The sequence below is a fragment of the Odocoileus virginianus genome, chromosome 15 (assembly GCF_023699985.2).
Source record: "Odocoileus virginianus isolate 20LAN1187 ecotype Illinois chromosome 15, Ovbor_1.2, whole genome shotgun sequence".
NCBI lineage: Eukaryota > Metazoa > Chordata > Mammalia > Artiodactyla > Cervidae > Odocoileus > Odocoileus virginianus.
The window spans coordinates 6,385,556-6,409,056 of NC_069688.1; the positions used below are offsets into that span (position 1 = coordinate 6,385,556).

Below are 23,501 nucleotides of genomic sequence, written 5' to 3' on the forward strand. Positions count from 1 at the left end.
AGTTTTCTGCCTGGTACATGGCTCTTGTTGTTTAGTTGCTAAGTTGATTCCGATTCTTTTGAGACCCCCATGGACTGTAGCCCACTGGGCTCCTCTGTCCATACAATTTCTCAAGCAAGAATACTGCAGTGGGTCTCCATTTCCTTCTCCAGGAGCTCTTCCCAACCCAGGGATCCAACCCATGTCTCCTGCATTGGCAGGCGGGTTCTTTACCACGGAGCCACCAGGGAAGCCCCAGTAGGCACGTACTAAACTCATTGAACAAATGGCTGTTCTGGTCAACTATGCACAGCACCCTGCAGGAAATGGGGGTGGAGCCGATCCAGGCAATGTGTGGGCCTGAAGCTCATACAATCTGAGAGCTATCTTCAGTGAAAGTCGCTCAGTTGTGTCCAACTCTTTTTGACCCCATGGAGTATACAGTCCATGGAATTCTCCAGGCTAGAATACTAGAGTGGGTAGCCTTTCCCTCCTCTAGGGAATCTTCCCAACCCAGGGATCGAGGCCAGGTCTCCCGCACTGCAAGCAGATTCTTTACCAGATGAGCCGCCAGGGAAGCCCAAGAATACTGGAGTGGGTAGCCTATCCCTTCTCCAGTGGATCTTCCTGACCCGAGACGCCTGCCACTCCCTGGGAGGCGGACCCACCTTGATGTGTGGCTGGAGGTCCACGTCGCATGGCCGCAGGTTGCAGAGGCGGCTCTCCTGCTCAGGCCAGCACCGGGCGTTGACGTTGGAGATGCGGGTGGAGACCCCCAGGCCGCAGCTGGTGGAACAGGGGCTCCAGGGGCTGGTGTACGTGATGCAGTTCTTGTGCCACGGCTCTATCTCATCTGTGGTCCCTGCAGATGCGGACCAGGTGCCCAGTGATTTCCCAGCCTCCATCAGCCCCCCAATCCCTGCCGTCACAACCCTAAGGGCTGGGGTCCCTGAACCTCAGAGAGTGGGCAGTCCCTCCGCTTGGAGGTCAAGTTGGCTTCTAACTAGCATGGGTCCCCAGGGAGAAGAGAATTTGTTATGAGTTCCTCATACTTCTCCAGAGGGAGGACCATCTTTAGAGACAGGTGGACCTGATTCTAAACAACTTACTCTGGGCCTCAGGCTCTTCTCTGGAACAATAACATCTGCCCTGCAGGGCTGGTATGGCAATAAAAGGGTCCAGATATTGACCGAGTACACATCAGGCATCTGCAAGGTGCTGGGAATAAAAGGGTAAAAGACACCGGTCCTGCCCCGGTGGAGATGACATTATCTGGGGAAGGTCAAGGGGAGTGCTTGCCCAGTACTGGAACGTCATCTGAGTGAAGCTCAGGGCATCGTGGCTAAGGAGACACGCAGGCTTCAGAGGCAAATTGTGGACTTCATCTCTGAGCGCCGCCCCTTAGCATCTGGATAGCTTCCAATAAACTGGCTCCCACCTCTGAGCCCCAAGCTCCCCGCCTGTAAGTGGGGTTGACACTAGCACCTCCCTGCCTCCTGTTCCTGGTTGTGGATAGACAATACGGGTTCAGGCACGTGACAGGGCCCCAAAGCTGTCCCCATCCTTAGTAAGCCTCAGGAAGCAGGGGCTAAATGCCAACTCTTGGCTGGTTCTTTCAATGGATGTATCCTGGCAAGCAGAATACGGGGAGGGCTCATAGTGTCTGAGAAATGGAAAAGGGAGTGAGCTGAGAGGTGGAGACAGGTGCAGAGCCAGGGAGACCAAGGAGTGATCTCACAGAGGGATGGAGCAAGATCCACAAGAAAAAGACGGGAAGAGGAAGCCGGTCGCTCTTGATAACACACATGCCCAGAAGCCAGAGAGGGGAACCGGCAGGGAGAGACAGCAGGTGGCAGGGGAGATGGATGAAGGAACGCAGGAATGGATGAGTGAGAGAAGAGGATGCTCGGGAGACCGGAGACAACAGAGGCCTTTGAGGACGGACAGAGGAGGGCGGGCTGCGAGGGAGGCGGCGGCGGGCAGGGATTGGCCGAGGAGGACGAAAAGGCTTTGGTTTCTAGGTCACCCGCGCGGCAGGGGCTCTGCTTGTGCTCGCTCAGAAGGAGGTCACTGGGCCACACACACTGACGCGGTGGGCATGCCGCCGCCGCCCCCGGCCCCACCCGGTGGCTCTGTTCTAGGAGGCCCGCTGGGGACCGACCGAGCTCGCCATCCCCTCCTCCGCGGGCTGGGGCGGCCCTCCCCGCGCCCCGCGCCCGCGCCCCGCACCCACCGGAGGTGCCCGTGTGGCGCGGCGCCGTCTTGCGGGGCCTCCTGGCGTCGTCTTCGCACACCCACTGCTCGCAGCAGCGCCCGGGCACGCTGACCCGCCGGGGGCGGCGGCACCAGAGGCGCGGGGGGCGCGCGCGGAGGCACAGCGGCGTGCAGCCCACCGCGCCGCCCACGCAGGTGCAGTTGTACTTGCAGTTGGGCTGGAAGGACTGGCCGTTGTTGTAGCGCACGCCGTCCAGCACGCAGCCCACGCCGACCAGCTCTGCGGACACAGGCGCCGAGGGTCAGGCCGGCCGAGGGGCGGGGCGGGCCCCGCAGGGCAGCCTCCTGCCGCGGCACCACGGCCCCGCACCCCACGCCCCGGGGTCCCCATCGTGGAGAGGGACTGGGGCAGTGGGACCTGAGCGGAGGGTGTGGCCGCCCATTGAACCCTCGCGGAAACACCCGGTGCCCGTCTGGAGGGCTGGACGAAGGGGTGGGAGGCTACAGGCTGGCCAGGACTAGGACTCCGGGCAGCTAGCCCAGTGTTCTGTCCCAGCAAGTGGCACAGAGCCTGGTCCTGACAGTTACCCGCCTCAAGAGCCACAGTTGTGAGAGGAGGCAGATGCGATGGGAAACCCATCAGAACATTTTGGAAGAGACTGGGTTCATTCAACGCCTATTTTGTGGAGTGTCCCAGGTGCTGGGGCTTTAGTAGTGAAGGAAGGAGACAAAAGTCACGACTTCAGTGAGCTTGTGCCTGTGTGGTTAGCCTCTCAGTCCTGTCTGACTCTTTGCGACCCCATGGACTGTAGCCTGCCAGGCTCTTCTGTCCATGGGATTCCCCAGGCAAGAATATAGGATGGGTTGCCATGCCCTCCTCCAGGGGATCTTCCCAACCCAGGGACTGAACCCAGGTTTCCTGCATTGCAGGCAGATTCTTTAGTGTCTGAACCACCAGAGAAGAAAGGGGGCGGAGGAGACAGTGGACCATCTAGAGTGTTGATGGGGACATGAAAGCAGGGAGTTGGAAGAGGGAGGGGGAAATTTTCAGATTTAAACAAGGCGGATAGACAGGGCCTCACAGAGGTGATGATTTTTCAGCAAAGATGGGAAGGAGGCGGGGAGCTGAGCTGCCCAGGTGTTGGGAGAGAAGCCTTCTAGGCAGGGAAGGGACTGTAGGCAGCAGGAAGGCCTGGGGTGGGAAAGGGGAGGGGAGGGAGGGAGAAGGGCTGGAGGCAGGAGATGAGGGGAGAGAGGGCTTCCCCGGAGGCTCAGAGGAAAATGCAAAGGTCTTAGAGCCTGGAACTCCGGTTGATACACAGTATGTGCTCAGTGAGTAATGATGAATCAGCGATATGAATTATGCTTCACAAAAACCTTGATGGTGCTGAGTTGAGGACAGACCGACGGGGTTCCGGCAGAGTCAGAAAGTCATGCCGGGGAACCCAGATAAGAGCAGATAAGAGGCGGTGGTGCTTGGACCAGGGCCGGGCAGCCAGGAGGAGAAGGGCCCCGCTTCTGAGTCTGTTTGGAGGGAATCGCTGACAGGTGAGATGTGAGGATGAGAGGAGAATCAAGGAGGACTCCTCGTTCTATGTCCCGAGCCCTGGAAGGACAGGGATGCTCTGTCCTCAGAAGAGCAAGGTTGGGGTGGGTGGCCTCAAGCTCTTTCCTAGTCTCGAGATGCCTAGTGGACTTCAGAGTGGAGCCAGTTCTGCAAACTTGGAGCTCCAGAAAAGATGCAGGTCTACTGAGCTCCGACCAGCATCCCGGCTTTCCATCTTAGTCCCATTCTGAGGACAATGTCTAGATGTGCAGACAGAAAGCCCAGGGCAGCCAGGGGCACTCAACCCAGGAGGGCTGGCCTGTCAGTAGTTCCAGCGTATCTCCTGGATTCACCTGAAGCCAAACCATCACCGCCACCATCATCCCTTTATCTCACAGGAGGGAAGGTTCTTGGTCACCTGACCTGCTTTGTGTTAGGCTTCCTTGCATCGCCGACTTCATCGCAGAAGGAAACAGGACCACGTCATCACCTGCGTTTTCACCTGCTACAAACCTGCGTCTCAGTGAGGTTGAGTCACATGCCTAAAGTGACAGCACTCGGTTCAGCAAGTGGAGGGGGTAGGATAGCAGCCTCTGGGGATGTTGGGGTGACTGCTGGTTTTCCTGGGAGGTGATTGATCTGGGGGAGGAGGTATAGACAGGAAGGGCACTAACGCTGCCCGTCCGACCTGGAGCCAGGCACCATCTAAGTTATCTCGCACAGTCTCTCGGTGACTGTCCTAGGAGAGCTTTGTTTTCTTTCTTTGGCAGAGAGGAGCTGGGTGGGTGGGGGGACAGTGATTCATCTGCTCCAAGTCCCCCAGCTGGCGTCTGATGAAGCTGCACCCCCAAGCTCTGACTCCACCGCCATTTCCTTCCATCGGACACCAGTAAAGGAGGGGAAATAGGAAAGCAAAACAATGAATGAATCACCTGGTGAATCACTCATCTTTCATTCCGAGCCTGGCCATGCCCTCTCACTCCAGGGAGTGTGTGCATGCCTGTGTGTTGGTGGATGGGAGAACGGAGTGCTGGAGCCGGTCTCTGCCCCTGGGTGTAGGAACTCTGGATGGCGAGGGCACTGCTGGGTGCTGGGAGCCTTAGCACGCTGGTTCCCATCGCCCGATGCACAGTGGCACTCCCTGGGGAAGCTCTTTAAAATCATGATGCCCACACCACGCCTCAGTACCTGGGGGTGGACTTGGGCTTCCGTATTTTTACTTTTCATTTTTCCACCTTGGTAGCTCCGGCAATCCACTCCAGTACTCTTGCCTGGAAAATCCCATAGATGGAGGAGCCTGGTAGGCTGCAGTCCATGGGGTCGTGAAGAGTCAGACACGACTGAGAGACTTCACTTTCACGCATTGGAGAAGGAAATAGCAACCCACTCCAGTATTATTGCCTGGAGAGTCCCAGGGACGGAGGAGCCTGGTGGGCTGCCGTCTATGGGGTCGCACAGAGTCGGTCGCGACTGAAGCGACGTAGCAGCAGCTCCCCAGCTGAATCCAGTTTGCAGCCAAGATTGGGACCTTTTGCCTCCAGAAGTTGTTCAGAGTCTCCTGGGAGGTTTGGGGGGGTGGGGGCAAAGATGGATGGTATGTGGGATGGCTGTGATGGTCCCACCGGCAGGCTCTTGCACCCCTTCCTTATTCGATTTCTTTATAGCTGATTGAAGGACCAGCTTCTGATCAGACGGGGAAGGTAGCCCAACCTTCTTCACCATTCAGACTTGTGGGTCTGTTCAGGCATGACCTGATGGGCTTTCCTCTTATTGAGGGACTTCTGGGAATTCAAGGCCCCTTGCTGTGCCATCCAGACTTTTACTCTTCTCGCTCCACCCCTGGTCAGCTTCCTAGGAGCAAGGACAGTGGGCTATGCCTTGTTGTAACCCCACTGATGTACCATCACTAACCTGTGTTCATTATGAGTGAATGAAGCAGTGGGTGGAGGGATGGATATCAGGTGGGGTTAGCCCTACTCTATATTGGGCTTCTCCCATGTATCAGGCACTTGACATCTGAACCACCCAAAAAGGTAGGCATTATTCATTGCATTTTCCTTGATGAAGAAACTGACACTTAAAAAGGTTAAGCAGCTTCCCTAGACCCATTGTGTTTGTTGATTATGTTGCTGAGGTTTGAAGTTAGGTTGTCTAGCTTCAAACACCATGCATGGGTTTTCTGCTCCTTTACTCATCAGATGGGAGAGTCAGAGCTTGAAACTAGCCCTGCCTCCCAGACTCTGAGGATAAGCCTGGACAAAGTTAAGGGGACTTCTACAAAGGAAATGTGAAGCAGTATCCAAGAGCAACTGATCACATTTTAGGCTCTTGTGAAATTCTTTGTTTAGCCTCAACCATCATATAGGGTTGGTTCGATCAAGCTCCATAAGTAATGTGCCCACGGTCACGTAGCCAGCAAGTGGCAGAGCCAGGATTCAAAACCCAAGTCTGTCTGCCTGTAAATTTCATGACCCTTCCAGCAAACCACACTGCCCTCAATCCTGACCCAGTTGCATTGAATGCAGAGTCGTGTTTGCACAACCAAAATAGCCAAACAGTTTAATTCAGAGGTCACTCTCTGCCCACAGATGTATTTAGTTTGGCCCATGGAGTGTTTTTTAAAAAATGTTTTGAATGCGTTGCCAGAATTACAAATCATACATGAACCTGGATTTTCTTTTTCTGGATTCTCTTGAAAGGTAAGTAGACTAGACCAGATCAGGCTCCCTTTTCTGCCTGACCTCAATGGCTAAAGTTTACGTTCATTAGTTTGCCATAGTCCCCACCATCCTCTCTTTGAGTCGTTTATGGCAGTGTTGCAACTTCTTGTTTTTTATTGCCTTGTCCTGGCCTAATTACAAGCACATCTCTAAGGACAGATTTAGCCTGTCCTGGGGAATGTCTATTGGTTGGCCATTTGCTGACAGATTTTTCTATGTAAATAATCTCTTCTTTCTCTTTCCCCTCTGGCCCCCAAACATCTTTCCCTCTATAGCTTTCAGACCCTGGACTCTCTTCTTTATTGCATTAGGGTTTCATGAATTTAGACACTATGGCAGTATTTCTGAGATGATGTTCCATAGAACATGGAGGAATTGTGTGTGTGTGTGTGTGTGTGTGTGTGTGTGTGTGTGGTGTGTGCAGGTGGATAATTGGGTAAAAATCTGCCTGGAAAAAAGTATTCACTATGCAAATAAGTTTAAAAAGTCTTCCTATGATAGCTCTGTTCTTGGAATTTCACAATGGATGTGGACATGTAACACCTCTGAAAAAGTCTGTTCCCCTTGTTGAACCTTATTTATTTCAATGTCTGTAGATCTCTGTGACTGGAAAACCCTTGGCCCATGTCATATTTATTACAGTATCCTGAAATCCACCGTCTTCTTTCCAAATGCAAGGAAAGAAGCTACACGAAGACTCATGATAGGGGGGAACCAAGAGGCTATGTTGAGTAAAGAGGTGGCATCTAAAGAGGTGGGGGAGTGGAGTAGCGCTAGGTGATTTTCCAGGTCCTGGGTGGTAAAGACAGGCAGGAGAGGCATTTGTGGGTCTGCAGAGTCTATGGGTCCATGAGAGAATGTCTATAAAGTTGTGGTGCCTCCTGGCACGTGGTGAGGTGTCAGTGGAACTTTAGAGACTGATACAGTCCCAATGAATTGCCTTGAAGGACAGCTGTAAAAGAGGAAAGAAATGATGAGACAGTCTCGTAGAAGTGGAGGGGATTCTAGTGCAGGAGGGCTCAGCCTGGTTTCCTTACCTGGGTGCGGGGAGAGAGTATATGAGTGACTGTACACTTTGGCCATCAGTCTCAAACCTGAGTATGAGAGTCACCCAAGGAGCTTGTTAAAAGTTGTCCACTCCCACCCCCACTTCCAAAGAACTGGAGTGAGTAAGGCCGGGGTGGGGCTCAGAAAAACATTTTTAACCAATATGTCAGATGATTCTATGCAGATGGAATCTGCAAGTTCTCTTTGAACACACTGGTTTGTGGGGTTAATAACGAGTCTCCATAAAAGGGGGAAACATGGAAAGATGGGAGAACCAGTGATGGTTACTTGGAATGCAAGATGACTTGATATGAAAGTTGAAACAGGAATTAATGTCAAAAGAGCAGAAAGTGCTCATAGATTAACCATAAATCCATAAGTATCTTGATTTGAAATTCTATGTGTAACCCTCATCAAAGACACTTCAGGAAATATGAGTTAGCTGAAGATAACTGTGTGTGAGCATGCAGTAGGGTATATTAGAGTCACAGGCATGAGGAAAGCTTGATTCAGCCTTAAGGCAAGAAAGGAGTTCTTGAGTTTATGAGGTTTTGTGTTACTTTTCAGAAGTTAAGCTGCTGCCGTGATGCCTGTTTGGGCTTTCTTGGTGGCTCAGATGATAAGGAATCTGCCTGAATGCAGGAGACCCGGGTTCAATCCCTGGGTTGGGAAGATCCCCTGGAGAAGGGAATGGCCACCCACTCCAGTATTCTGGCCTGGAAAATTCCATGGACTGTATAGTCCATGGGGTCTCAAAGAGTTGGACATGATTGAGCAACTTGCACTTCACTTCATGATGCTAATTTACCTCTTTTCATCTCATACTGGTCATGCATATTGAATAAATGCTCATATGATTCGAGGTAAGTGAATGCCAGCCCAGACAGAAGGAGACCAGAAAGCCCCAGAAAGGAGGCCTCTGGGAACAACAAAGGAAATGATATAACGCTTTGAAGAGCAAACGAAAAAGCAAACAAAAAACAACAGCTTCTCCCCCAGTATGGGGCTATCATAAAGACCAAGAGTGAAAAAGAACAAAAGCAAGTAGAAACTCCAAGAAAAAAAACTTCATAATAAAGGAAATTCAAACAAGTATACTACCTCATGCAGCAGCGAAAACCATTTACATCGTCCTAATATTGTACACAGTGGTCAAATAGTGGTTTATAATAAAAAATATGACATATTGGAAGCTGGGGGAGGTGTCAGGCAGTATTAAGGAGCTAAGTGAACTATCATATAGGATCACCCACAATTATAGATTACGCACAATTGATATTTTAAGCTGATCAAGATATAACAAGACATGCTAGAATAGTTGCAATTACCAGAAGAAAGGGCCAAAAAGTTAAAAGTGACTGTAGTGAACTAGAGGAACATGGGTGGGTGGTAGGAAGAGATGGTTTCAGGCTGCTGCTTTTTGTTCTTTCAAGGTTACTAAATGTTTTCATACCAGATTATGTTAATTGACAATGTTACTAAAATATCTGGAGCTCCGCAGGGTCCTAGTGCCCGTGGGAGGTCCCGGGCATCCTGCGAAGTGTTCTACCGTGGGGAGAAGAGAACGAGGCTTAGGTCTCTCCTGGTGGATCCTTCTTCCCTGGACTCATCCACAGATGGAGGCCAGAGAAGACAAGGTCCATAGGCAAGAGGAGCGCTGCATCCCGCCCTGGTCAGCCTCCGGCCCATCGTCATGGACTGGGGTGGAGGGGGAGTGGGTTTGGGTACCTCCTGCAGAACCAAGCCTGGCCAGAGCAAGGGTTACGGATGGTGGGGGCTTGCTGTGGGCCAGAGCTGGGGGTCTGGGGCCGGCTGATGGTGGGGGTCTCACTTACGTGCACACACTCCTACTGCGTACCTCGGGTGGTCCCCACTGTAGTCGCAGTAAAGGCCCCGGTGGGGGTCGCAGACCGCAGCCTCCGTGCAGTTGTCCCCCAGCTGCTGGGCACACACCTTGCAACACTCACAGCCATCTGTGATGAGGCTGACGCCCATCGGGCAGCGGGGCGCGGCCGCCGGGCACTCGCACGGCCACTTGCAGAACTGAGGGCGTGAAGTGTCCTCCAGCGGGGCCGCGGTGGGGCCCATGGCCGTGGGGGCTGGAGAGAGGGCCTGCGGGGGAGGGAAGACGTAAAGGAGGCTGCCCGGAAGAGGGGTCCCGGGCCAAAGGCCCACAGTCGCCTTCCCATCTTCATGGAGTTCCAAAGGTTCACGTCAAATTCCAGCTCTCTGCCATGCTTTGGATGGCCAGACACCTCCTGTCTCCTCACTAGGATGGAGGAGCTAGCATTAGGACAAGAAGTCGGCTGCCCGAATTCCCCTGCCTGGGGTGCTGGGTCAGGCTTCCCGCCAGCTCTCTGAGCCCATGGGTGTCTCCTTCCCCTCTGACCGTCCCGCAACCTGGGAGGTCGGTGAGTCGGCCTCCTTTGCAGAAGAGAGAGCTTTGAGAAAATGCCTTCTGATGAGTCACACGGTAGGCTCAGCCCCAAAACCCGGCTCTCTCTTCACCCCATCGCCCTTCTCTCTCTGTCCTATGGATGCACCCTGTCTGCACTAAGGGTCCTTAAGAGCTGACTCATATATTTTTTTTAGATTAAAGTATGGTTGATTTACACTGTTGGATTAGTTTCGCGTGTATTCAGTTATATATATTAGCTGTATTCATTATACATATGTGTATACTGTGTGCACATTCAATTATACACAGTGACTCAGTTATACATGTTAATACATTTGTAGGTTGGTTAGTTGGTTTAGTGGCTAAGTCGTGTCTGATTCTTTACCACCACTTCAACTATAGCCTGCCAGGCTCCTCTGTCCACAGGATTTCCAAGCAAGAATACTGGAGTGGGTTGTCTTTTTCCTCCTCCAGGGGATCTTCCTGAACCATTGTCTTCTCCATTGGTAGGAAGAGTCTTCACTGCTGAACCCTCAGCAAAGCCCTTTATACATCGTCTGTATGTGTTAATCCCAAACTCCTAATTTATCCCTCCCCCTTTCCCTTTGGTAACCGTGAATTTGTTTTCTATGCCTGTGGGTCTGTTTCTGTTTTATTAATAAGTTCATTTGTGTCTTCTTTATAACTTCCACATATAGACAATATACATATGTACAGCCAGGTTTTGGTCAACCAACCTGTCATCCTATTACTATCATTATCATTAATTACTTTCCCCTGTGAGCACCGGGAAGGGGCTACAGGGACTGGTGGTGGCAGTGGGTGTCCAGCCTCATGGCTGCTGCTGCTGGCCCACTCTGCCCCATGGGGAGACTGATCCTGTGTCCAGTGCCAGCCCTGCAGAGAGGGGTCTGACTTTGTGCTGAGGGTGGTGGATACCCACTCCACTTCGCTCCACCCGTGCTCCTTCCCAGAACCCCATTCCCATCCACAGGCAGTATATTCATCTATATCCTGGCAGATGTGATGGACAAGACAGTAAGCCCGCGGGGAACGGGAGTTAAACCCCAAGGAGTGCTTCTGTGCTGCAGATGAGGCTGATGGAAAGGGAGGAGGCTCTGGGGTCAGTATTACCAGCTTCAAACTGCCTGTATTTCAGAGATCCAGTCACCTGCCCAGCCCCTCCATCCTGGCCCCTCACTCTGTATCCTCAAGGAAACCTCGGCCCAGAGAGGAGGAGAATTGCCTGAGGATGGAGCGTGAGGACTGTAGGCAGCTCCCAGCCATTTCCCCACCCCCGCGCCGGTGGTCCCGGCAGGAGAGTCTCCTGTCTGGGCTTCTCAGCAGTGACTCCTGAATTCTGAGGTTAGCAGAGGTGGGGTCCCCCACAGCCCGTCTCCTCCATCCTGAACCAGAGGAGCCCTGTTCTGTGGGTTTATAGAACTGCATTTCATTCTTTGAACAAAACAGATACTGAGCTATTCAGACAGATTCTTTTCCCTCTTCCTGGAGAGGAAAAGAAAAAGAAAGTTAAGTCACTCGGTCGTGTCCGAATCTTTGCGACCCCATGGACTGTAGCCTGCCAGGGTTCTCCATCCTTGGGATTTTCCAGGCAAGAGTACTGGAGTGGGTTGCCATTTCCTTCTCCTGGAGAGGAAACCAAGACCCAAAGAGGCAGAGGGTGTCCAAGATGACGTGGCCACGTCACGGGCTAGATACCAGTGACTCTCCCAGCTCTCGTCTCTGCGCCCTTGACCTCTGCCAGCTCTTTCAGTCACTCAATGAACATTTGCTGAGCTAGTTCACCATCTTGCTTCTGTTTTAAGCATTTGAAGATGAAGTTAAGCATCTCCTGTGTGTATGGGACCATGGCTTACGGGAGAGATAGACGATAAAGGTGATTTATTACATCGTGAGGCTGTGTGGAGAGTCGGGGGGGCACCAGGGCAGCCCTGGGAGCTCTCTGACCACCAGCGCAGGAAGCTCTCTGCTGAGGTGAGTGGTCTGCATCCCTGCGCCCTTGGTTGTAAGAACCAGAGACCAGGAGAGGTGGTGCAGGTTGAAGGGCTGGATTAGTTGGGCTCTGGGTTCTAGGTTTGGCACAAGACAAGTGCGGTGAATGTTGATTTGACAAACGGCCTTTGAAAGTCAAAAACTCAAACCTTGACTTGAGGTTTTTGTCACCTCTATGCTTGGATTCAAGTTTGCTTGTAGGGGGACAGATTGCTCTGAGGTTAGCAATGCTGGTCTGTTTTCATCTGGAAATCATTTAGTTTGCTTACACTTGTTTGCTTTGCCTCAAAAAACACATGACACAGCAAAACATCAAATCCGTAAATCAATGAAACCACACATACACAGGCACGCACTCACACCCTCCTCTTTCCGACTCCATGGAGAGAGACTTGTCCTAGTCAGGCTGTGACACCAGAGGCCCAGAGATTTATGAGACCTCCCCCCCCACCCGCGGGCCAGCTCTGACAGCTCTTAGACCCTAGATACCTATTCTTGGCACAGCAAAAAAAAAAGAAAGCCGTCCCCAGGAAGCCTTCCATGCCTTTCCAGGTTGCATTAGAAGTAGTGTTTCCTTCACAGAAATGTGAGCTTGTAAAGGGCAGTGTCTGCGTCTTACTTCTCTCTGTGGGCCTGAAACATGGTGCATGACCCGTGGCAGGCTATGGAAATGTCACTTGGTGGGATGGGGGATTGTCGACTCCAAAGGACTTTGGTAGCAGTTTCTTGACTTTCCAGGACCTACCATCTTGGAGACTTTTCTTTTCCAAGTTCGAGTGTCAAGAAGACAGCATGGGATCCAAAACAGTCAGAAGAGGGTTCCCTCTGTGTGGTTTTGGACAAGCTTCCTGACCTTCCTGAGCCTCAGCGGCCTTGTCTGTGAGATGGCCACAATAATGCCCCCTTGGGGGGGTGGGGGGGCATCGTGTACACAGAAGCACTGTGTGTGCAGACCCGCAAAAGCAAGACTTTTGCACCTGCACTGCCATGCTCACGCACACCCCCCTCACCCAACAGGGCCCATCGCAGGGCCTGGGGGTCTGCAGCCGTGGAGCTGAGCTGGGGCCAGGGTCACCACTCATCCTGCTGCCTCCATACCAACTTACAGCTCCCCAGAAGGAAGCCTGTTTTCCAGTTACTGGCCGGGAGCCCCAGGGCACAGAACTCCTCAAGGAAAGCCCCAGTGAAAGCCCCGCTTTGGACAGTGAAGCAGGTGAGGGCAGCCTTGGGACTGGAGGGAAAGGGGCGGGGTCCTCTGAGCCAAGCCCTTGCTGTTGGCGCCATCTAGTGGTAGGAAAGCTCCCAGCCCTAGAAGGTCCTTGATGAGAGCTGTGGGTGGGAGGCCCTTTAAATGCAGGGCCTTATGGCAGTTCAATCTCCAGCTTTTTAAGAAATCTCCACACTGTTTTCCATAGTGGCTGTACTAATTTGCATTCCCACCAACAGTGTAAGAGGGTTCCCTTTTCTCCACACCCTCTCCAGCATTTATTGCTTGTAGACTTTTGGATAGCAGCCATCCTGACTGGCGTATAATGGTATCTCATTGTGATTTTGATTTGCATTTCTCTGATAATGAGTGATGTTGAGCCCAGGTTGGGTACATGAGACAAGTGCTCGGGCCTGGTGCACTGGGAAAACCCAGAGGGATTGGGTGGAGAGGGAGGTGGGAGGGGGGACTGGGATGGGGAATACATGTAAATCCATGGCTAATTCATTTAAATGTATGACAAAAACTACTGTAATGATGTAAAGTAATTAGCCTCCAACTAATAAAAATAAATGGGAAAAAAAATACAAAAAAAAAAAAAATGCAGGGCCTGAGGTCTCCTGGGATAGGTGCATGACCCTCTGAATCCCGACTGCCTTGTCTAGCACCCATCCCAGGGAAAGAGACTGCACACACACACACACACACACACACACACACACACACCAGCAATCTTGAGTGCCCAAGATGGCATTGCCTCTCCACGTGCCCTTGGTCTTGGCACAAGGACCGTAGTAAGCTCACTGCTGTGTGGGGCCTAGGTCATTTTTTCTAACAGCAGAAGCTAAGGGTGAAAAAAGGGAAGGATAACAGCCAGACAGTGAGGAGATTATCTATCATCCAGGGGAGGCCAGAGGAGAAGGCAATAGCAACCCACTCCAGTACTGTTGCCTGGAAAATCCCATGGACGGTGGAGCCTGGTGGGCTGCTGCTATGGGGTCGCACAGAGTCGGACACGACTGGAGCGACTTAGCAGCAGCAGCAGAAGCAGTGGGAGGCCAGAGAGAGTCAAGAACAGCCTTGGCTACTTCCAAACTGCAGTTGTTCACACAGAAGTCTCTTTTACGACATGCTTCTGGAGGCGGACTCCCCGAGGATGCCACTGTGTCTATGGGGAAGACAGGAGGGTGGGGCTGTGCCCTGATGCTTCCCGGGCCAGGCACCCAGGGCTCAGGCCCCTGCCTGCTTCTGTCTTCTCAGCCGCCTCCTCCATCATCAGCGACCTCAGGGCAGCGTCTCAAACAGTCACTTCCCGGGGTGGCTCCCAAGCGTCACCGCTGTCAGAACCACCCAGGAGCTTTAATAAATGCTGGTGCCTGGCCACCGGCCCCAGGCAGCCAGACTGAGGCACCTGGGCTGGACCTTGAATGTGGCCGAGAGTGAGGACCGCTGGCCTCAGGACCTTGTAAGATACAGGTGCCTGGGTGCCACAAGATACAGCCTGCCGCAGCTTCAGCTCTTCTCTGCTGGGCCCGGAATCCGTAATGTGACCTGCATCCCTGGTGATTCTTGTGGGAATGGGACCTGTGTCTTACAGAACTGGGCCAGGGGAGGGTGAGGCGGGGGGAGGTTCTAGGCCATCTTCCTTTCTTAACATGTGACTTTTATAGAACTGCACTTACTTGCCTAACCCACTGGCGGCTTGATCAGCCTGAACACTAAACAGCCCAGGCCGACCCTCGGAACACACGCCATTCTGTGGTTTCGTGGGGTGACACCGGGCTCCGTAAGCGGGCCTCATGTAATTAACTGAAAATGGTTTACTTTGCTTTTCATGTTTTGTGAGGAAGACTGAAAAACAACAACAAAAAAATAGAAAACAGACTAGCTCCCCATGGTAAGACCCCTCAGTGCCTGCGGGGACTGACTGTTAGGTCACCCACAGATCTGTATGCTGGCATCCTAACCTCTCTAAAGGTGGTCTTAGGGTGTATATGTGTGTGCTCAGTCATGTCCAACTCTTTGCAACCCTCTGGACTGTAGGCAACCAGGCTCTTCAGTCCATGGGATTTTTCCAGGCAAGAGTACTGGAGTGGGTTGCCGTTTCCACCTCCAGAGGATCTTCCTGACCCAGGGACCCAACCTGCCTCTTCTGCATTGGCGGGTGGGTTCTTTACCATTTGAGCCACAAAGTGGAGCCTCTGGGGGTGATTGGATCATGCGGGTGGACCCCTCATGGATTGGTGCCCTTATGAAAGGGACCCCAGAGAGCTCCCTCATCCCTTCCACCACGCGAGGACACAGCAAGAAGATGCCGACTGTGAAAAGGGGCCTCGTTAGAATGTGACCACGCTGGCCTTGCTCGTGGATTTCGAGTCTCCAGAACTGTGAGCAATACGTTTGTAAGCCACCCAGTGGGTAGTGCTTCCCTCCAGCAGCCTGGACGGACTAAGACCGTGTCCGATACTGCACCCTCTGGACAAGGAGGGCACTCAGTGGGCAGGTTCAAAGCAATCCATTTAATCATAGTTTCTGGGCAAATGTAAGCTGATTAAAATTAAGAAGGAAAAAACTGAAAGAATATTCAGTTGAAGACCCCACAGGAAACCCTGAATGTATAATTTGGGGGTGATGTCTAGAAGTGGGCAGTGACTGAATTTTCTGATGTTTTCCAACTCCCTGAAAATAGATCCAGGAACATGTAAATCTATCATCTGACTTTTACCAACAGTTTCACTTCATTTTTACAAAAGTGGGTGGTGGTGGGTATAGTAGCGGAGAGTAGGAGGCTGGCGGTGGTGGGGTGCCACCCAGGAGACCTTAATCATCCCGATAGATGAGGGAGCTGAACCCCACCGTCCTCTGACAGTGTTTGCAGTTCATCAATGAGTGGGGCCCTGGGACCAGGAGGTAAGGGCGGGGCATCTGCAGGGAGCAGAACCCATTTCCCAAGGCTGTGTGACCTGGGTCTGGACTCACCCTCTCTGAGCATCTGTGTACTCATGTGTAAAGTAGTAATGATAACAGCATCCTCCTGCAGCCCTAGTGAGCAGCTGTAGTCTTACCCCTATTTCACAGATGCGGAAACTGAGGCTCAGGGTGTTGAAGTAACTTGCTCATGGTTTTAAAACTGGGAGAGTGTCCCCAGAGTGTCCCTCCAGGGGACTTGTCACCAGGCTGCCCTACTCCCTCATTCATTCACATTCCTATTCATTCATTCATTCCTCCATCCTCCTATCACACACATGTACTAAGCACCTCCTGCATGGCTGGGCTGGTACTCAGATGGACACAGTGTGGTCCTTACCCCAAGGCAGTCAGAGCACAGACACATATATAAGATTGCAACATGTGGTGGTGAGAATTGTAATGCACTTGAGCCCAAGTTGCCAGGGGTCCCCTAAAGAGGATATGGGAGACTCTTGTGGAATTTTCAGGGACAGGTTCCCATTTCTTAACTCCTGAGTGCCCAGCACTGCTCCTGGCATGCCCTGGGCAAGCCCTCCATCAACAGAATAGTCCAGAGCTTAGCTTGCCCACTTGTAGGCGGCCGCACCCAGATGCTCCACCAGGGGGCAGGGTTGAGACGGGAATGGCCTGAGCCGGTCCCAGCTGGGCCCTGGGGGCTTTAAGGATAGGGTTGCCCTATTTGGAAGCAGTTTCTGCTCATTCCTTCACTGATAAGAGAGGTCTGGGGGCAGTGGGAGGATGTGGACACAGGCTCGGGCCCAGAGCTGGGGGCGCCCTGTGGCCTCCCCTTCCCGATGCTTTTATATCACTGATATAAGTAACAGGCAAGCTACCTACCATGTGCATCGGTGGACACATTTTCTGAGCTCCTCCTCCTCTGAGTGTACCCCTTGCATCTGTACCTGGGGCCTGGGTGGGGATGTGGGGCCTCTGTCTTGGGCAGCTCTTAGCTCAGCCCCTGCAGGGCACTTGGCCTGAGTGTTCAGAGGACCCAGCACAGCTGTCTTCCACGCTCACTCCCACACTGACGGCTGCATCTCCAGGGACCTGGAGGCCCAGGCACTGACTCAGTGCAGGCCAGGCTGCCCGTCGTGGCTGATGGAAGGTTTGTTGAGATTTTCTGCTAATTGGTTTTATAAACATGCAGTCTTGTGAGCTTCTGGTTGGGAAAGTAGCCTTTATATGGAGAAGATAGAAGCGGCAAGAAGCCAGAATTCTTTCCAAACGATAAACCCTCATGGGTTCTTTCATTTATCAAATGTATTTAAAGCATCTGCGAATTTCTCGGTTCGAAGCCCGAGGGAGCGGCCAGTCTCCCGAGGAGCCAGGAGCACGAACGAAGCAACTGCCTTACAAAGCAAAGGACCAGACACCAGCCCTGGGGACATCCCACCCACAGCATTTTTGTAACCGACTAGAATGGATTCTAAACAACTTTCAAAAAGTTGTTTAAAAAAAAAACACAAAGCAAAAAACAGAAAAGAATATTCCATGGGAAGCTTATATTCCACAAAGCTTAGGATATTTACTATCTGGTCTTTTTAAGGAATGATCACTTCGCTGGTGGTCCCGTGGTTGAGAACCTGCTTCCCAATGCAGGGGACACTGGTTCAATTCCTGGTCCGGGAAGATCTCACACGCTGTGGGGCAACTAAACCCGGGCATCACAGCCCCTGAAACCCACATGCCCTGGGGCCTGTGCTCTGCAACAAGGGAAGGCAGCACAGTGAGGAGCCCACCTACGTCCGCGAAGAGCTGCCCCCACTCACCACAACTAGGGAAAGCCAGCACGCAGCAACAAAGACCCCACGCAGCCAATAAACTGATAAATAGAAAAAGGAAATGGTCACTAACTTCTGTCATATAGTGACAGAGCTCTAAGTAAGCCAAAACCCTGGAGTGCATAGCAAGTGACGGGCATTTCTATCGGGGTTACATATAATCAAACTTTAGAAGTGTTCATTCTTTGTCAGAGATGTGTTCGAACATTTACACATTTGAGAGAATAATATAATGAATCTCACATACCTACCTCTGCTTCAGTAATTATCAACCCTCTGTATATCTTATTTCCTCTGTTACTCCTACCTACACACATGCTTTCTCGTTCTTGAGGATTTCAAGGCAAATCTCAGACCTCATGATTTTACCCGAAATTCCTCAGAGAGTGTCTCTAAAATACAGAAAATCTTTTTAAAAATTCCAGTTTTCATACCAGTAAAATTGGTTACAATTTCATAATTTTCTCTGTAGCAAATACTTAGTCCACAATCAAACTTCACTATCTCAAAGCTTTAAAAAACAATCAGATGGTTTCTTTGAATCAAGAGCAAAATGAAGTCTACATGATCTGCACCTTTTATGAGTTGCTGTTGTAAGTCATCTAATCCTCGTGGTAACTCTGAGACAGGCTGCTTGTATAGTCATCTCCCCCAGTTAACAGATGAGTAAACTGAGCCACAGACAGGTCAGACAGGTCAGAAAGGCCACGTGCAAGTGGCAGAGCTGGGATTTGAGCCCGGTATCAGTCTCTTAAGGCATCATACTCAAGAGCCCCACTGTGGGTTTTCTCGGCAGTCTAGGAGGGGCTATGAGAGCTGGATGAGGAGGGAACGGGTGGGGCTGTGGAAGCAGGGAGGACTTCCTGGAGGAGGAACCATTTGCTCTGCATCTTTAAAGGATGAATGAGAATTGACCAGAAAGGCAGAGAGGGGGTCCAAGCCGAGGAATGGCAAGAGCAGGGAGCATGCGGGAGCGGAAATGTGGCATGGTGCGGGAATGACCAGAGGTCACTGTTGCCAGGGATTACGGTCCAAGGACACAGAGGAGGCAGGCAGGGGTCACAGCAAGAGGAGCTGAGGGCCATGCCTGGGGTGTGTGCACCCGCCGGGGGAAGACGGGGATGTTTCCTGAGTCAGTCAGTCCGTCGTGCCAGGTGATGACCAGATCAGCCGTGTGAGGGCCGCTGGTGGTCCCCGTTTGACAGACGGGGACACTGGTGTCCTCTGAGCTTAGAGACAGCCAGAGGATGACACACTCGGCTCTGACTGTGGGTCTTGTCCTCCTCCTGAGGACTCCAAGGGACCCTTTCTTGCCCAATTTCCAGTTCATTCAACTCACTGGGCGAAACGGAGAGCGGTCACCACAGGTCTGACTGTGATGGTGGCCGCGGGCCAGCCAGGGAAGGGACCAGCCCTGGAGCAACAGCCAGGACAGACACGGCGGGGGGAGTGGCCTGCGCTGAGTTCAGGCCTGTTCTGCTTAATACAAAGGAGGAGGCAACAGCCGTCTGCTAGAACAGAAGTGACCATCTTTGGCTCCTGCGGCCAGATCTGCAGTGGGGGTCCCTGGGTTCCAGCCCCCAGATCTGCAGTGGGGGTCCCTGGGTTCCAACCCCCAGATCTGCAGTGGGGGTCCCTGGGTTCCAGCCCCCAGATCTGCAGTGGGGGTCCCTGGGTTCCAGCCCCCAGATCTGCAGTGGGGGTCCCTGGGTTCCAGCCCCCAGATCTGCAGTGGGGGTCCCTGGCTTCCAACCCCCAGATCTGCAGTGGGGGTCCCTGGGTTCCAGCCCCCAGATCTGCAGTAGGGATCCCTGGCTTCCAGCCCCCGGTAGGATCCCTGGCTTCCAACCCCCAGATCTGCAGTGGGGGTCCCTGGGTTCCAGCCCCCAGATCTGCAGTGGGGATCCCTGGCTTCCAGCCCCCAGATCTGCAGTGGGGATCCCTGGCTTCCAGCCCCCGATTTGCAGTGGGGGTCCCTGGGTTCCAGCCCCCAGATCTGCAGTGGGGGTCCCTGGCTTCCAGACCCCATGCTGAGACTGTGGCCCTAGGTAAGCCGCTTGCTCCCTGACAGGGCAGGCTGGGGTGAGGCAACCCCTCTGGCGCCATCCAGCTCTGATGTCGCCGGCTGGCTAAGCTGGCCTCAGATAAGGTCTCCCTCCCTCCACAGCTGAAGCCCAAGCCCACCCCCTTCCTCCTCCTGGATGGGGCCCTGACTCAGGCAGGGAGCACAGGACGTGGGCAAGGGGCTGGCCCACAGGACGTCCTGGGAGGGGCCCCCCCGGCCCTGCGTGGGGAGCTCTGGTGTGTTTTTGAAGCCTGGATCGCAGGGAGGTCATTAAACTGTGCCTCAGTTTCGAGCTCAGTAAAGCAGGGGTGATATAGGATTCTGCAGTGACTCTGATACCTGTGGTCCTCAGCGCACCGTGAAGGCCCCACGAGGGCTGCTGCTTTGATCCTTTCAGAGCTGAAGCTTGCATGTGTCAGGCCATGGCTACTTGGAGTATGGGGCCAGGAAGCAGTGGTGGGTGTGCACGCGTGTGCGTGTGTGTGTGTGTGTGTGTGTAGCTGGGGAGGCAGATTTGAACATCAAGGGAAGCAGTAGGAAGGACAGATAGATGACTACAGCTGCCCTCTGACCCCCCACCATCCACGCAGCACCCACCCACCAGCTTCTGCAGTCCAGGAACTCAGAAAAGCTCAGAAGGCAACACTTGCAACCCCGAAGTACCCCCATAGTCACTCTCTCATCGTGACCCCAAGCTCCTTTCCGGCACATGCTCAGCACCCGGCCTGTGGTCTGCCTCTGTCACTAGGGCCCTGCAACTCGGACTCTCAAGTCTCTTGTGCGGATGAGAAGCTGAGGCCCGGCAGGGAGGGGGGAGCTGGCCCTTAGCCCCGGGCTGTGCGCTGCCACCGCCCCTGGGCCCCCACTGCATCCTGCTGAGGGCACGGGCAGAGTGGCTTTCTTGTCTCCACTTTCAGGGGAAGAGATCGAGGCTCAGAGACCAAACCCGAGCCTGGACAAGAGCGGAGTCTTCTGACTCCTCGTTCTGGGCTCAGAAACCAAGCCTGTGGCTGCAGCTCACCCGGTCAGTCCTCTCAGCAACCAGCTCCAGGCCTTATCATCAGAGTCCCTCCTTCCCCCTCCCAGCACAAAGCCTACTCTTAAAAAGACCGGTGGGGCTGCCCTCTCCCCTCCCTCCTACCCAGCCACCCAGGTTGGCTTCTGGTTCTGTTCATTAATTCATCCATGCATTGGGTACCTATAGCGTGTGTTACAGTGACAGCAAGCTGAGCAGAGACAGTGTCAGGGCCTGAAGGGAGAAAGCACCAGCACAGCTGGGGATGGGCACAGCACGTGCCAAGGCCGTCAGGTTTGTCTTGCAGGAGGAAAGGGTGTGAGGAAGGAAGCTCACAGGAGAGGCAGGGCCGGCTGAGAGCTCCAGCTGAGTGAGGCGTTTCTTTCCCCCTGAGTGAGAACAAGGGCTGTGGGGGCCCACGGTGGGATACCAGCTGCTCTAGCTGGTGGGGGAGGCCGAAGGAAGCTTTTCAGAGTGTTACCGGTTACAAAGACATTGTTCCATGATCCGAGAAGGTGGGGAGAGGCATTTCAGGCAGAAGGGACAGCAGGGGCAGGTACGCAGAGGGGGAACACTCGAGCGTTTGGGAGAATGGCCCTTGAGGTTGGAGAAGGTGAAGAGGGGCGGTCCCAAAGGGTGAGGCTGGAAACCAGGCTTAGGCTGGTCTCAGAGGAGGCAGTAAAGTGACATTCAAGAGCGCCATCTGCTCCAAGCTCTGTACTCAACACCACCCATTCAGAGGTGGATGTCTGGGAGTCACGGATGAGGAAACTGAGGCTCAGAAAGCTCAAGGTGATCTCCTGTCTGAATTCAAACTCTGTGGTTGACTCCACCTCATTCCAAGAGCAGAATTCATTTTCTTGCCGCCAAACTTCGTGGGTGGACTTGCACTTGTGGTCCAGCGGGAATCCTACGAGGTGTTAGGATGGAGGGCTCAGCCGAAAGAGGGTTCAGCTCCTCCTGGCAGCCGGAAGGAGTGGGGAGCTGGAGGTGCTGGGTGGGGAGGTTAGGGTGGAAAATGGCCCCAGGTTTCTGACGGGGGGCAGATGGAGGCATTATTCATGGACATGGGGATGCAGGTGGGACCAGGCTCTTCAGCAGTATTTACAAGGATGCTTCTCAAGCTTGCAAGACCTCTAGGATCGACTGTGGTGATAAGTGTTAAGACCCTGGAGTCCTGGGCACCTGCACAGCCCACTCAGCAGGCCCGGGGGAGCCGGCATTTGTGTTTGTGGCAGCATCTGGGGATCCTAAGGACCAGGCCTGACCAGGTACCACTGAGATGGTGGGACCCTGGGAGATTCAGCTGGGGGTACATTTTCCAGTTTTATGAAACCATGGGGTACACTCTGAGAGTCAAAAGAGGAGACACGGGCCAAAGGGAGAATATCTGGGGACACCTCGAAGGGAGGAAATGCATCTAGAGGGACATCCCAGAACATGGGCTTTTGGGGTGCCAGGCCAGCAATGCTCCTAATGAAGGGTCAGTGGCTTGAGTTCCCCCCTAAGAATCATGGCAATGAGCCCTGCTCCTGGCCCACCCAGTGAATGAGGGTAGCCCTAGGACGAGGTTGTGGCTCCAGCTGGAAGCAAGTTTGGGGTCAAGTCCACTCTCCGCATTTTCAGGATTAGCAAATGAGCGCTGTGAGGGTGAGTGGCTTGTCTAAAGTGACAGCGGTGACTGGATGACTGACTCTCTGGATAAGTCCACCAATCTACCCCAAGAGCAGGATCCGAGTCCCAGCGCTCTCAGAATGCTCCGTCCCCCTTAGAACTACTCCTCCCTTCTCCCCATCCAGCTCTGGGCAAAATCAGGGCACATGGCTTTTCTCCGCACCCTGAGACTCAACACAGATTCTGGGATGGGGAGAGGCAGGGACGGCCCTTCCCTGCCTGTCCTTCGGGCCCAGAATCTCTTTCCCTCACTCCCCCTCACATCTCCACCAAGGCTATGCGGAGTCATGGTCTGTGCCCCAAGCCTGGACTTGCCTCCGGATTAGGGGGACAGGATGAGCAGATTTTATCACCTCCCCTGGAATGCCCATCACTCACGTCCAAAAGGCCCTGTTGCTTCTCTGCTTCTGTCTCTCTTTCCCCTGCTCCTCCCCCCGCCCCCTCAGGATGGAAGGAGGAGGAGGAGAGCTTCCAAATTATCAGGAAGTCAAGGCTGGAAGAGAGACCAGAATCTCTCAATTCGATGGTTTTAGACATGATATGTGCATAAGAATCATCAAGATGTCAATTCATGTACGCTGGTGAGAGTGGGGTGGTCTCCCCAGGGATTCAGGCTCGGGGCCCCAGAACTGAATTTTTTTTTTTCCTCTTTCCTGCAGTCCTCTGAGCTTCCCTATCAGATTTTCAAACACTCCTCTGAGCTAAAAGTCCGTCTCCAACACATGAGTCATCCTTGACGGTAGGGACTACCATGAGCTGACAGACTATCATCACTTCTCTAGAAACAGGATGGGGCTGGGCACAGAGCAGGCCTGTTAGCATCCATGGAACAAGTGAACGGATGGACTAAGAAAATCTCAGTCATTGTCAAC

General features: G+C 53.2%; 1 protein-coding gene across 1 annotated transcript in view; it reads right to left on the reverse strand.

Annotated features, from left to right (window-relative positions):
* The window catches only part of CCN4 (cellular communication network factor 4), a 32,263-nt gene that overhangs the window by 2,805 nt on the left and 5,957 nt on the right, over positions 1-23,501 (reverse strand). The window contains exons 2-4 of the mRNA XM_070476972.1: positions 9,342-9,618; positions 2,213-2,473; positions 648-841 (exon numbers count right to left, since the gene is read on the reverse strand). Coding sequence (XP_070333073.1) covers positions 648-841; positions 2,213-2,473; positions 9,342-9,618 — 732 coding nt within the window. The remainder of the gene's footprint in view (positions 1-647; positions 842-2,212; positions 2,474-9,341; positions 9,619-23,501) is intronic.